The sequence below is a fragment of the Myzus persicae genome, unplaced genomic scaffold (assembly GCF_001856785.1).
Source record: "Myzus persicae strain clone G006 unplaced genomic scaffold, MPER_G0061.0, whole genome shotgun sequence".
NCBI lineage: Eukaryota > Metazoa > Arthropoda > Insecta > Hemiptera > Aphididae > Myzus > Myzus persicae.
This window is the reverse complement of record NW_019104376.1, coordinates 3,288-17,386: the sequence shown is the minus strand read 5'-3', so window position 1 is coordinate 17,386 and position 14,099 is coordinate 3,288. Positions and strand designations below refer to the sequence as shown.

The 14,099-nt window shown below is 32.5% G+C and overlaps 1 protein-coding gene and 1 long non-coding RNA gene across 2 annotated transcripts in view; both read left to right on the top strand.

Annotated features, from left to right (window-relative positions):
• Positions 1-13,829, top strand: part of LOC111041616 — a 16,507-nt gene extending 2,678 nt beyond the window's left edge. The window contains exons 2-8 of the mRNA XM_022325925.1: positions 5,893-6,069; positions 7,435-7,634; positions 11,624-11,831; positions 12,007-12,143; positions 12,206-12,337; positions 13,307-13,375; positions 13,437-13,829. Coding sequence (XP_022181617.1) covers positions 5,893-6,069; positions 7,435-7,634; positions 11,624-11,831; positions 12,007-12,143; positions 12,206-12,337; positions 13,307-13,375; positions 13,437-13,604 — 1,091 coding nt within the window. The 3' untranslated portion in view covers positions 13,605-13,829. The remainder of the gene's footprint in view (positions 1-5,892; positions 6,070-7,434; positions 7,635-11,623; positions 11,832-12,006; positions 12,144-12,205; positions 12,338-13,306; positions 13,376-13,436) is intronic.
• LOC111041618 lies at positions 7-3,266 on the top strand. The gene is made up of 2 exons (XR_002605346.1): positions 7-1,725; positions 2,098-3,266. It is a non-coding gene; the product is annotated as an uncharacterized LOC111041618 (long non-coding RNA).
• Positions 13,830-14,099: the final 270 nt, after the last annotated feature.

The following is a 14,099-nucleotide window of genomic DNA, read 5'->3' as shown; positions in this document are numbered from 1 at the left end:
CAGAAACAAAAGCACAATTTGTGGTACAAAATAAAATGCACGGAAAACAAAAAAGTTTATTTTTTGAAACACTATACATTAACCATTGCCTTCGAACCTGTTCACCATTAGTAAGTTTTCTGAAGAACCATTTATTACTAAAATGATGATTATTTTCGTCATGTGGATAGTAGTTTTGAATTGAAGAGATTGGAGGACCACGTTCAATTAAAATAGCTTTTAACCTAGGTGTTATTTTGGGCCATTTCGCAGGATCATTAAAGTCAACATTTTTAGTATTATCCTGTTTTTCTATTTTTATCTCATTGTTAGTATCAGACTCAATGGTAGTAGCATTTTCTGTTATTTTTATTCCATCGTTAGTATCCGTTTCTAAAGGAACTACTAGATTTTCTTTTGGACTAGATTTCTGAAGCCATTTGCCTAACGATGCGGATAAACTTTTATTACTAGATTCTTTCAGTTTTCTTTGCTTTTCAAACCAGGCACCAGAAGGTTTTTTTGAAGTCATTATTTTATTAGTAAATTATTAACGACTAACGAGTAAATTATAAAATGTTTATATAGTTTTATTAACTTACGTGTGTGCGTACAGCTTGCGACGTGTCAATAGCATAGACGGCTAAGAAAAGGCAATACGATTACCCGCATCGTACTATCATGCATTGTAATACGCACTATCGTCACTTTTAAAAATACGATTATTGATATATAAACGACAAAGAATATCATAATATATTTTATAGACGGGCCACGGGCGATCCGATAACGATAGGCTCGATGTTCACACACACACACAAACACACACTCACCGTTCCTTGTACTGAAACACGAATTTAACGATAAACAAGATAAACAAGATAAACAAAATCATACACATTTCAAAATGTATAGTCATATAGGTAATACAGAAATGTCGTTTTGAAGTTAGAATAAAAATAAGTACCAATTTTAAAGCACAAATTGGCGCCCCTTCATAATTTGCGCTCCTGGCGTAGGCACAGTTCGCCATACCCTTGCTACGCCACTGGTCCATAGTATGAATATTAATATTAAACGATAATAATCTCGTTAGTATCTTGGAGCAGTGGTGAAATTACGGGGGGGGGGATAGATCCCCCCATGAGCTGTATTTTTATACTGTCGTATACACACAAATAGTTCAGATACAAACTTATAAATTAATATTTATTATTAAACTAAAAAATAAAATAAAATATTTAGTTGTGTTAGTACGGATCATAAATATTTACTAGGTAAAGATGAGCGTGATTTTAAAATATATGGTCTGTTTTATTTGAATTCTTATTTATTAATAAACACTTGGGTGCCCTGCCACAACTGCAGCTAATTACAGTACCTACTTCCTACACACTACATGCATATTATAGATTATAGATTACAGATTATAAGTAATCCGATGATGGGTAAAACCACTTTTCCAAAAATTAAAATTTAATAATGAAAATCTAACTTCAAGATTTACATTTCGTAGAACGAATAATAATACTACGTACGCTGGCCGACACTAAGTATCTATACATTGATTATCGCGATTACGTACACACACTGCATACTGTGACATTCTCGATTCTCACATAGCCACAGTGTCAGGAAATTGATTTAATTTTCATAAGCTAAAAGCAAAACGGAGCAAAAAAAAGAAAATTACCGGCAACTAATAATACTCTTTTGAATTTTTTTAAAAAGAAGCCCGGATTTGACGTAAGTATTACAATTTTAAATTATTCAAAATACTACACATAATTAAGACCGGAATTATATTATGTTTTTTAAAATCGTATAAAATATGCACGACGTATTTTGTACACTTATTATAATTAACATTACAACTCGCATCAAAAATAAGCAAAATTAAATAAACACCAGTTAAAAATGTATTGACAATTTAACTGCAGTCGCTGCAGTTTATTCAATAAATATTATGTCATATTAATTATTATAAAAAAATGAATGAGTCTACTAAAAAAAAAAATTTAATAATTTATAATAATAATAATTAATAATACCTAATAATAATTTTAAAAAATAATTTAATTCGATTTTACCTACTCATTTTCTTGTTTATTAATTAAGAAAAACATAGAGAAAACTGATGATGTATTACCTCACGTTGAAAATAAAAATTTGGTTCAAACTGTCCAAATAACAAATAAGGTAGGCACAGTTTTGTTCTAAGGTATTATGCCTGTAGCATGACTGCTAACACTGCATATCATTAATAAATTATGTTCTGCTTCGTAATTTTTTAGAGTAATCATTTTGATGCAAGTAAAAATGACATTGCTTTGTTTATTAGACATGATTTGCTATCAGACGAAGAAAAAAATAACGTAAGATTTTCGAACTTAATGGTCTGGCATTGTTGGCAATTTACAATGACATTATATTTTCAAATGAAGAGGTCATTGATGGACTTGCCGAAAAGCCCAGAAATCTGGACATAATATTGTAAAATATTAAAACGATTTATTACATATTTGTTATTTGTAAATATATAGTATTATGTAATATAAAATGATTATATTGATATGTGTTGAGTTATTAAATTATACCAAATATAGTTAAGGGGGTGTGGGAGGCAAAGGCCTCCACAAGTTTGCTATACAAATTTATTTCAATCCCCCCCCTCAAAAAACATTCTCAATTACGCCACTGTTTTGGAGTGCAATGTTGAAGTCCGGCAATTGTTCTTCTGAATACACAAGGTAGAAACTAAAAGAAGCAGCAGTAGTGATTTGTCGTAAATATTAGTGTGCTATGTACTGACGTCCCGCCTATACGTATATACTTGAGATAGCGAGGGGGACGAATGAGATTGTTCACACTAGGATGTGATTGACCTTGGGAAAGCGTCTTGAAAGATTTAGGATAACAGCTATAGTCTTTGTGTGCGTAGTTCTGAGAACTCGACAAACGAAATCGCGTTGTGAAAGATATGTGGAAACAATTAGACACATGCATATATATGGACATAAATAATGAATAATATTAATATTGTTCTATTATAATAAATAGACGTCAGATAATATATCGATATCGACAGCCGCACAGGAAGAGACCGTTTCCTGGAACTCGTACGCACACGTGCAATGGTAAACGGGGTCAGCCCTATCTTATCGTTAGGAGAAGAGCGGAGAGTAGGCCTATAAAACAGGGACCCAGCCACCCGATATTCAGACGTGATTTACCAGAGTCAGTACGAGCACCTTCACGCCAGTCGACTCTCTGATAAATTTCAGTGTACCAAAAATATTCTATCAGTTTTACATGTCAAATAATTTCTATGTTCATAATAATCTAAAATTGACTTAGAATTATTTACACCTTGTCATCATTTATACAGTTTTTTTTTATTATAAATTAAATTTCAATTATGTTTTTTTAAAAATATTTAGAGTCATTAGAAAATTTCGAATTCCATTTGTTATATTTTAATTAAAAATTAATATATATTAAAATTGTATTTTTTGGATCAAAAACCTTGTAAATTTATTACATGATTTCTAATTTATTTTTACAAAATCAGTTTAAAAATTTTAAAAATATATAGTTGCAATTTTTTTAACGAGCATTCGAATTTTGATAAAATAGTAACATTACGAAAATTAGAAAATCATTTTGAGTTCGAAATTCATAAGACTTTTTCTTTTTAAATCTAAGATTTTAAAATTGAAAATAAGATTTCTCATAGGTGCGTCTATCTTTATCAAATTACAAATGTCTACCGGAAAGTCAAAAATCAATTTTTATGACCGTTTGAAGTTGAACCTTGTCTATTTTTTTTTTTAAATATTTAACCCGTTTTAAGCTCATTATGGACATTTTCAATTGTCTATTATCTCAGTTTTTTTTCTCTATAAATGTCAACAATATTGTGTTCGTTGGGTCAAAACAAATGAAAAGTAGTATATAGTTTCTAATATATTATTTCAATAGAAGTTTAAAAAGATTAAAAATCCATAGACACAGTTTATTTTTTATTATAAATTAAATTTCAAATTTTGACAAAATGAATTAAATATAAAATGTACAAATTATATTTGTTGTAGTTTAAGTTTTTCAATCAATTTTAGATTCTGAGTGGAACGATGAATGTATTGATTTTACAATGATGTGTGTTTTTTTTTTATTTATTTATTTATTTTTTTTTTTTGGGTCTGTCATCAGCTTTTAGGACAGTAAAACTGCTTCGATTTTCTTCAACAGCAACTTTTCTGATTGGAAAGTGAATCTTGTTGGTACTTTGGGGGGTCAAAAGTAAAAATTTCCCAGTAGTTGTCAAAAGCGACGTGAAAAACAAAAGAAAAAATTAAGGAAAAACGGGAATTTTTACGCAAAATCGATTTTGGTTTTTGGTGTAACTCTAAAACAAATGGCCGTAGATATATGAAATTTTCACAGGTTGTTTTAAAATTTTTAGAAGAAAGTCAAATTAAATTTTTATGAGCGTTTGAAATTCATATTTTTACAACTTTTGATATTCACTCGATTTCTCATGTAACGATTTTCTGTTTTTGTTGTAATTAAAAAACGAATGGCTGTAGATACTTGAAAATTTCACTGAATGTTGATATTAGCATTTTCTAAACACGATAAGATTTTGAAAATAATTTGACTCTTTTTGAGATGTTTACGGACATTGTCAATTTTCAATTTTCTTAGTGTTTTTTTTCTATAAATACCAATAAAATTTGATTTGTTGAGCGAAAAAGCTTGAAAATTTAATACAAGGCTCCTGATATATTTTTACAATAGCAATTGTAAAATATTTAAAATATATAGGCACAGTTTTTTTTTATAAGCATTTAAAATTCGAATTTTGACTCAGATATATTGGTATTAATATGTCTTAAACCAAGACCGACATACCGTCTCCACTCAGAATCGTTTTTCTTATACAATGATATTGTATCATTGAATTTAAATTTAATTCCATCCATTATACAGTGACCCACTTGTAACCTACTGTACAGCAGAGTGACATCCACTTACCCGCTTTTCATAGTTAAGGTTAGGACATTTTGAACAAGGCTAAATGTAAGTGGTTAATTCTGTAGAAAAAAAGTTAAAAATAAATTAGCACAGTTTTTTTTATTGTTAGTTTAAGTTCTAGTAATTTAGATTTAGAACTATAGTTCTATAGTAATGTTATAATAAAAATAAGTTGTATAGGTACTAAAATATAATTAATATATTATACTCTGTCTCAAAAGAAAACAATCACTTTCTGCGCATCTTGAATGATTCGATTGTCACGTGAACCACTTGATTACGCCAACATCGGAAGGGGGTGTGAGACGCGCAGCACAGCAGTACATCAGTTAACAGGCTGATTATTCTCCTTTGAGGCATGCATATTACTTTATAGAGTGACCTAAATCAACTGAGAATGTAGTGAAGACTACTGAGTGCCCCAGCTCGATTACCGTCCGGGAGTACGCGTCACAGTGGTGTAACCGTCAACCGGCGGCGTGGTTGGTTAGTGTCCGTCAGTCGTGTGTCGGCACTGTGGTATTGGCCACTCGCAACGCTTCGTCCGTGTCGGTCTGCGGTAGCTGGCTGTGGCTGGTAGTTCGACCAACTGGTGATTTCTTTTTTCAAATATTTACTACTCTCGAAATATCACCGGAACTTGTACTTGTGCCGTACCTAGTAGTAAACACAATGCGCACTGTTGTCCTGGTTGTAAGTTGGTTTACCCGACACTTGTTTCTGGTGTATGCCAATGCCATGTTGCACTGTTGCCGTCAACGACTGTCACATACGTGATAGTTGTTAGTTCCGATAAGACCCGTTTAGTAGTGATTGACAATGTTTTCTGTAGATACAACTATTAAGTAAAAAAACATATTTTTTTTGTGATTATAGAAATTGGCGAAACATCGTGCCGGTATTTAGGTGAAATGGAAAAAGATGGTCAAAAATGTCGCGAAGACGTGGTGAAAGTAGAGCTACTTCCACCAAAATGCACGTCTTTTGTGTATAATGGAGTTACATGTAAACCAAGTTATAGAATCGAGTTTAATGACGTGATGTACGGATTAGGTAAAGAAACAATTATTAATATAGAATCTATATTATAGAACATACCTACCTAGTTCTATTTAGCAGTGTTAGGACTTAAAAATGGCATTAGCACCAATATAAAGTTTAATATTTTACGAAGAAGTTTCTAATCATCATGAAAATATTTTTGAAGTAAAACAAAATAACAACCTTTATCGTTATTGTTTATTTGAATATAAATAATATAATTTCATAATATAATATTATAATAATTAGATGTACTATAAAAGATTAAACTATAAAAGAATATAATGTCATTAGTTTCTAGCAAAATTTAGCCTAAATTATGATCTATGGTATATAGTTAAATATTATTTATGGTTTTTAGCATTCGTGTAGCGGGTGATCTACTGCCTCTTTTTGGGTATTATCAGGTGATCTATCGTATTATGCTAGGTGTAGTTGGTGATCTACAATTATTATTACCTGTTATTATATTATATTATTCTAGGTGAGATATAAATTTGTTGTATGAAATGGCGAAACTAAATAGGTAATAAGTTTCAATTTGCATATTTTTGCATTATATTTCGTCATATTTTAAGAAAAGCAATTTTTAGCATATTTTGCATACAGTAGGGTCTTGATAATCCGAACGTGATTGGGGAAAGGGGTCGTTTGGATTAGCGATTTGTTCGGATTACCTATGGCTTAAAAAAACTACAGTCTTATTGTAATTTAAATTATGAAATTTTATTTTCATCTGTATTAATCATGTAAAAACTCGTAATTTTAAAAGACAATGAATATTTAAAAATATTAATTATCATAATAAACATTATCGAAAATTGTATTACCGGAAAATATTACTTATAAATACATATGTGCATATTAGATAAGATAAGATAATTCTCAAGCCCGTTCGGATTAGCCTGTGTTCGGATTATCGAGTCCCTACTGTATTTTGTATTACTTTTATTTTTATAAACGTAAAATTGTCGGGAAAAATCATAATTGGATGGTCGTAGTTTGTTGTATCTAACACATACGTCTGTTTACGATAGTCTCTTTATCGCTTAATAATCAACCTTTTTATCGACAATATCGACAATTGAATAGTTGTGGTAAAACTCAATAACATCTAGATTCTAAATTGTACAATGAAATGAGAAGCAGTACGCGTGCGTTAGTTTTAAACTGTTCGTTGGTCGGAGTTTACCTAAAATGCTTGCATCTGAATTTTATAAAATAATTGACGTAGGTACTCGTAATAAAAAATATTATGTGTTTTTTATTATTAAAAAAATAATTTTTTTAATTGATACGTAGATCACTCGTCCTAAATTCGCAGATCACTCAACTGCAGTAGATCACCTGCTACATGAATGCCTGATTTTTTTACAGAACGCTTACGAACACTTCTAAATTTTGATAAGCCGGCGAAAAATGTGTACTTATTTTATTCACATGGATACACAATTGACTGGCATAATATGCTTTCGAAAGGAGATTTTAAACTTGTGAGTAAAATTGTACACGATTTTGTTCAGAAGTATCGTGTGAAAGGGTTGATTCTGGAAGGAATTGATCATGCATATGAAAATGTAAGTACAGTGTCTAAATTACGAATGATTTTAAGTTTGGTTTATAGTAGATATATTTTAATTAAATAGAATCATAGGTATGCTTCCGTACTATTCATATAGCATATGTACCCCAATAGCTTTAGTACGTTCGAAAACACTACCCTGCAAACTAGTTGAGTACCTAGAAAAAATCGATATGAAATGAGTTCAACCCGGTGTTGTACGATTGAGAACGTTTTACCTTTTTAGCAACACGATTGAGAACGTCGGCAGATCAAAGAAACAATATTTTGTACCTTAAAATCAAACGATTGAGAAGATATTTCTAGCGACGTTGCCATTTATATTAATTATTAGTAATAATTTTTAGGGCTGGGATTTTGATGCAAAGGCATCTTTTTTTCTTGTTTTGAAACGTTGTTTTGTAAGTATAAAATGTGTAAACGGTTTTTTTTTTTTGGCCATTTTTTACAATTTGTTTATAAAATGTACGACAATTCATGCGATTAACAAGAGACATTTGGCACACTGTCGACGGTTAATAATAAATTATCATATCTAGGCATTTACGGTCAAACTATTGCCGTTATATATGTATACTCATATACCATATATATATATATATATATATATAGGTGCAATAATATGTGTGTGTTTTTTTTTATCAAATTTAAAATTTAAATATGATTTGTTTGTTAACAATTTATTAAATGTTTGACTTTAATAGCCAAGGATTGAAAATTTAAAACGAAATTCCATGTAAGTTTATTTAGTAACCAAAATATAGTGATTGATATCTTATATATATTGTATATTGTATTTTTATTATTTTTATTTTTAATTAATATGGCAACGTTGCATAAAAGTTAGCAGGTAAGAACGTTCTCAATCATGCTATTAAAAAAGGTACGACCGATAAAGACCGTTCTCAATCGTGTTCTACCCAGTTCAACCATATCTTTTTTTATCTAGAGTACGGGAAGGAATCACATTTGAATCACTTCTACATCACCCCATTATTTTTTATCGACATCATGGAATGACAAAATATATTATGCTAAAAAAGCTCTACTTTCTGAATTTTGGACTTCGACCCGCAATAAATGTTTTGAGTTTGATCAGTTTCACTTCTCGATGTTGCCTTTTATCTTATTCATTCTGCGTTAGTTCACTATCGGAAAACTACGGAACAGCTAGCCAATCCACCTCCGGGTTTAGCACAATGTGCCATATTTTCTTTGTCCAACTAATTAAGCTACTCTGCAAGCGTTGCTAATCAACTGTCGGATCAAAAGTACTCTAAATGTATTTCATGTGTTTATCCAACCTATTGATCGGGAGACTACATGATTTCCAAAACATAAGTCAGCTGACCAGTGGTCTGCACGAAGAGGAAATTTTTCAGGCGTCTGGCCTATTCGGATTAGTAGTAAAGTACTTACTGGCTGTGCTTCCAATTCTTAAGGAATTTCTCTACGCTGAGACATAGTCCACCTCGAATATTCTTGGCAGGTGTTGATGTTATTATCTTTTTATCTACAATGTTGTGTGTATTAGTTCTAAATGTTTTAGTTATTTTTAATTTAGTATTTGTTTACAACTAAGTATATGTTATACATTGGAGAAACAATGAATAGGTAATTCACACGTAGTTGGACCTGTTCCAAAAAATGTATTGTGCTTAAGTCCTCTTACCATGTAATCTTTAAATGTAAATAAAATAATTGTAAAAAAATACATTAAATAAATGTTAACACATATATATACCAACGAATTTTACCTTTGCGTATATCCATTTCCTGGCATTAAATATAAGTAATATTTTTTTTATTGATATTAAGTCTAGAAACTCTACAATTAGCATTATAGGATTAAACTGTTGATTTGAAACCCGTGTTAGTATGTGTGGCAATGATGCGCGTTGCTTAAAACTCAGCCGGTCGCATCCGAGTGTTACCAACGGAAACCGTTACGTACGCTCAGTGTACGACCGAGCCTCACCAAGCCACTAAAAATAATTAATACACCCATTAATTTATCGATATTTTCAAATGTCATTTTATAATTCAATTATACATTATATACCAGCTTGAGTCTTACCCGGTCTGCGCCAGGGCCGTCAGTCGATTAGATATTAATGATATTATTAACATTCATGTTTATTATATTTGTACAAATTTATATGGTTCATTATTAAAAATCCGTTAGAGTAGGCCACTATAAGTTTTTTTTTTTTATAAAACAATGAGTTTTATTGCTAATCCGTTTGAGCACGCCACTACAGTGCGTTTCACAACAATTGTCCCTCGGTACCAAAGCGCCGGATGGCAGTTTTTCGACGTACGTTTTTCGTCAAGGACTAGTAAACTAGTACTTAAGTATGGAGGGAAATTTAAAATTAAATAAGATATCGCACTTTATTTACCAGTCTAAATTGCGAATCACTGGTTTGATTAAAAACCACTACCACTGTGCGACGGCTGCACATCAAGCCGGATGACGCGTGTAGGCGTGTGCGTGCGCTGGAGGCTGCCTACAAGTGTCGGATCGTGTGTCACTTTACCTACTCGTCGTTGTCCTGTCGATAACCCTGTAGGAGGGGGAGAGGGGACTGTATAGGATCGGATTCGGGAATAAGAGAATTAATGAGTGAGGGTGATGACTGAAAGCTTATCAACAATAACAATATTTACGGTATGAAAGGTACGGGATAATTTATTACAAAATGCTGCAGAAAATGAGACTTAAAATTAATGTTAGTAATCACGCGATCACAAACCGATCGGTGAGATAATATAAACGATGACAACATACGATAACCGTGTGTACGACCTGATACGGCGATGTTGATAGCAGGACGTGATAACGCGGTGATGGAGCAGTTGTCCCAAACGACGGCGACCGGCAGAAGATGGACAAGGAATCAAGATAGCACGACGACGGTGTGTCCTACGTCGACTTGACGAAACTGGCCCGCGTGTCGAGACTTCGTAGCTTGACGGAACGTCGGAAATGAAGAGCGGTTTTGCACCTCGAATAGAACACCAGCGGAGTCGTACAGCGTACGATACGGACGGGCGACAAAGCCAACACGTCTCTTTTATGGCTCGCGTTACGGGCGGTTGAAGCGATGCAACCGGGCGCACAGCGCGCGAAAACAAGAACGGTTATGACACGGTTCGCACTGCGTTAGAAACGGACGGGCGGAACACGTGGAATGTGAACGAGCAGGGCTCAAGTCACACAGATTCATCGGACGAGCGACAAAGGTCGCTAAAACGTGACCGCAGACGGGCGGAACACGTGGTATGTGGACGAGCAGGGCTCAAGTCATACGGATTCAACGGACGAACGATAAAGGTCGCTAAAACGCTGTCGGATTGCGACACGGACGGTCGAAACAATACGTCGAGTACGGAAAAGAAAACGCCGGAGCTCGGAAGCTGAACATAAAACAAAAATGGCGTATACAAGAAAACGGCGGCGACGCACCGGGTCGTGAGAACGAGAAACAGAACAACACTTTGCCTAGACGGCTGGAAAACGACAAAAACGGCGGTGGCGGGTATCGGCGACCAACGGCTAGACCGCGACAGTACCCGTCCCCTCCTCATAGGACAAAGTTCGGTTTGAAAAGACTTCGTCGGCGGAGCAGCAGGGTGGCAACAACATTGCCACACATTCAGATCGCATGCAGCGCGCCGAATTTAAAATCTGATTTTGTATCCAACAACCACGTTGGTATCGAAGGACAATCGTTGTGAAACGCACTATAATAAAAACCTAGTATCCTTACTTTCTGGAATGTATTTATTGTGATTTTCATATGGATACTGATACCTTCCCCTGATCCATCTAAGTATCTATATTGAATTTAAAATGAATCGGACGAGTAGTTGTGAAGATTACGAGTGCGTAAAAAGAGACATTCATTTTTATTTATATAGATAGATACAAAGTTTATGATTTTATACATTTCTATTATATAATAATTTATTCATCTTTAGAAAACTGTTGGTGACATGTACCAGAACTTAACCGATTACGTAAATACTATTAAAGGTGATAATCCAAATTTGGAAATTGGGTTTTATTTGAGTGCTAGAACTTTCATAGCATTTGAAAGAAATAAGGCCCGTAACAGTACAAACGATGAAATTGATGATGGCGATGACGGTGTCAGTACCGATAACGATGACTGTTACAAACCACCTTGTAAGCGGATAAATTAAAATCAAATTAGTAGAAATACAATTCCTTATACATACAGTTGCACCAAATAATTTAAATTGTAATTGTGATTTTTAAGATATAATAGATATCTTTATTCTACAACCAACCAATTTTTCAAATATAAATGTATTATAATTTGTTATGTTTTGTATACTAGATTTTGATTTCTCAAAGATGAATTCAATTATGGATTTCTACTTAATTGAATTTCATACTTTTAACAAATGTACGCCTGATTTATTACGTGGTGGAATTACACCTTTGGAATCATCGAACTCGTATATTTATTCATTAGTAAGATTTGTATCAAACACATAACTACAAAATTAAAATTAAAAATTCTATGGTTTTTTCAGAACAATTTTGCAGCACTTTTAGCAAATTCAACCATTGATAAGGAAAAATTATACTTTGAATTCTTAATAAGTCCTATACCGTTGACCAATGAAATTGGAAATTTCCCGAATTGTGAAATATCATATAACGAGGTATAAACATTTTAATTCAAAGTGCCCATCAGTTTATAAATAAGTATGTAGGTCATATAGATTTTTATCAGTACCTAAGTCTTACGCCGATTTAAAGGACTGGAGACATAAAATAATATTAGTGCATTTGGTTTCCAAAATACATTGAGTGAATATCTGCCACTTTTACTGGCGAATGCCCATTAGTGACATCTCGTAGATATACGTGCTTCATGTTTGGCGTGGATTGTCATTTGATGAGAGGAAATTAAAGGTCGCCAAATCGGCGCTGAGGTTAAGAAACAGGAGTTCACGGTATTTCATTTTCTTTTGTAAGATTAATAATAGTACAACACACAAAGATGGAGTGGAAACTGCTTGTTTATACTTTTTGAAATACGAAAATATTTCACAAAATTGTTACGTGAAAAGTCGTTCACTTTGTATACTGAAATACAACATTTATAGCATAATATACACATCGACATTGATAATATCCATTATTATTTATTATTATTTAAATCGATTAACCACGTCCGCTGTCAGAGTATAGTTCATATTAGTATATCGTTGTAATAAGATCAAAAATATAGGAACCCATCCATTGACCATTGAACATTCAATATTAAATTTGGTGTCCTGTCTTGACATCTCCTCTCACACAACTCCAATTTTGACCAGATAATTACATCCTGATATCCGACGATTGAAGTCACCGCACTCCTCGTCAACCAATAATCATTAATAATTAACTATCATTATTCATAAAATCATGTTACCTTCTGGGGAGTAAACACAATTTCCCCAGTACCAGAATATCTGATCAGAAATTTAAGTACGTATAAAATATACCTAATTTACTTACGTAGTTTGTGATTGAGTGAATTTTTGGGATGAAATTTACTTTTACCGATTTATGTAATTATTTTTTTGGAAATCATTATATTTAAAGTACCATATTATTTAAATACTTTGTATAAATGTTTACAGTATTGTGAAAACGAAGATGACAAAAAAAGTAAATTTTGTGCCGATGACTCAGAAGCATTGTACCAAAAAGTAATACTTTGTAATGTATAATATTATAAAAATTAATTTAATTTTTTTGTTTAATTTTTAGGGTAACTTTACCCAAACCTATGCAAAAGGATTCATAGGCATGTATATAGATTTAGTCGATCGTGATAATAACTGTCATTGTGGAAAGTACATGGCGTTTGATATGATGGTAAAAGGATATAATGGTGAAACGGATCCAAAGGATTGCGAACCATTACAAAGCTTTTGAATACTTGAATTAATAATTATTGTCTTATACTGTAATTAGGTACAGTTAATTAATTATAGTGTCTTCTACTAGTTACTTGATTCTCATAGAACGATTATTTTATTTTGTTGTAATCCAAAAACTATTAAAACCATCTGTATACTTGAAATTTTTTAAGAAATAAACAATCTGTGTAATATACCTAGAGAACAATAAGAAATAAAAATATATGATAACAGAAGAAAACATGAATTATGACAAAAACGTCAGGAACCTAAAACATCTAAAAAAAATGGGATTTTAGGACAGTTTTTCTGTATAGACATTTTAGTTCAAACTAGTTCCTTGTGAAACTCGCTGTCCTGAAACTCGGGAGCTTGTGAGACTCGGCGATGCAGACGTCAATGTCGTTGAAATCACTTCTAGAAGTCACTCCTGTTGACGTCATGGGCAGTTAAAAAACAAAAATGTAGGAGGTGATAACGATTTTTGATAAGTCTTAGAGATCTCGTTTCG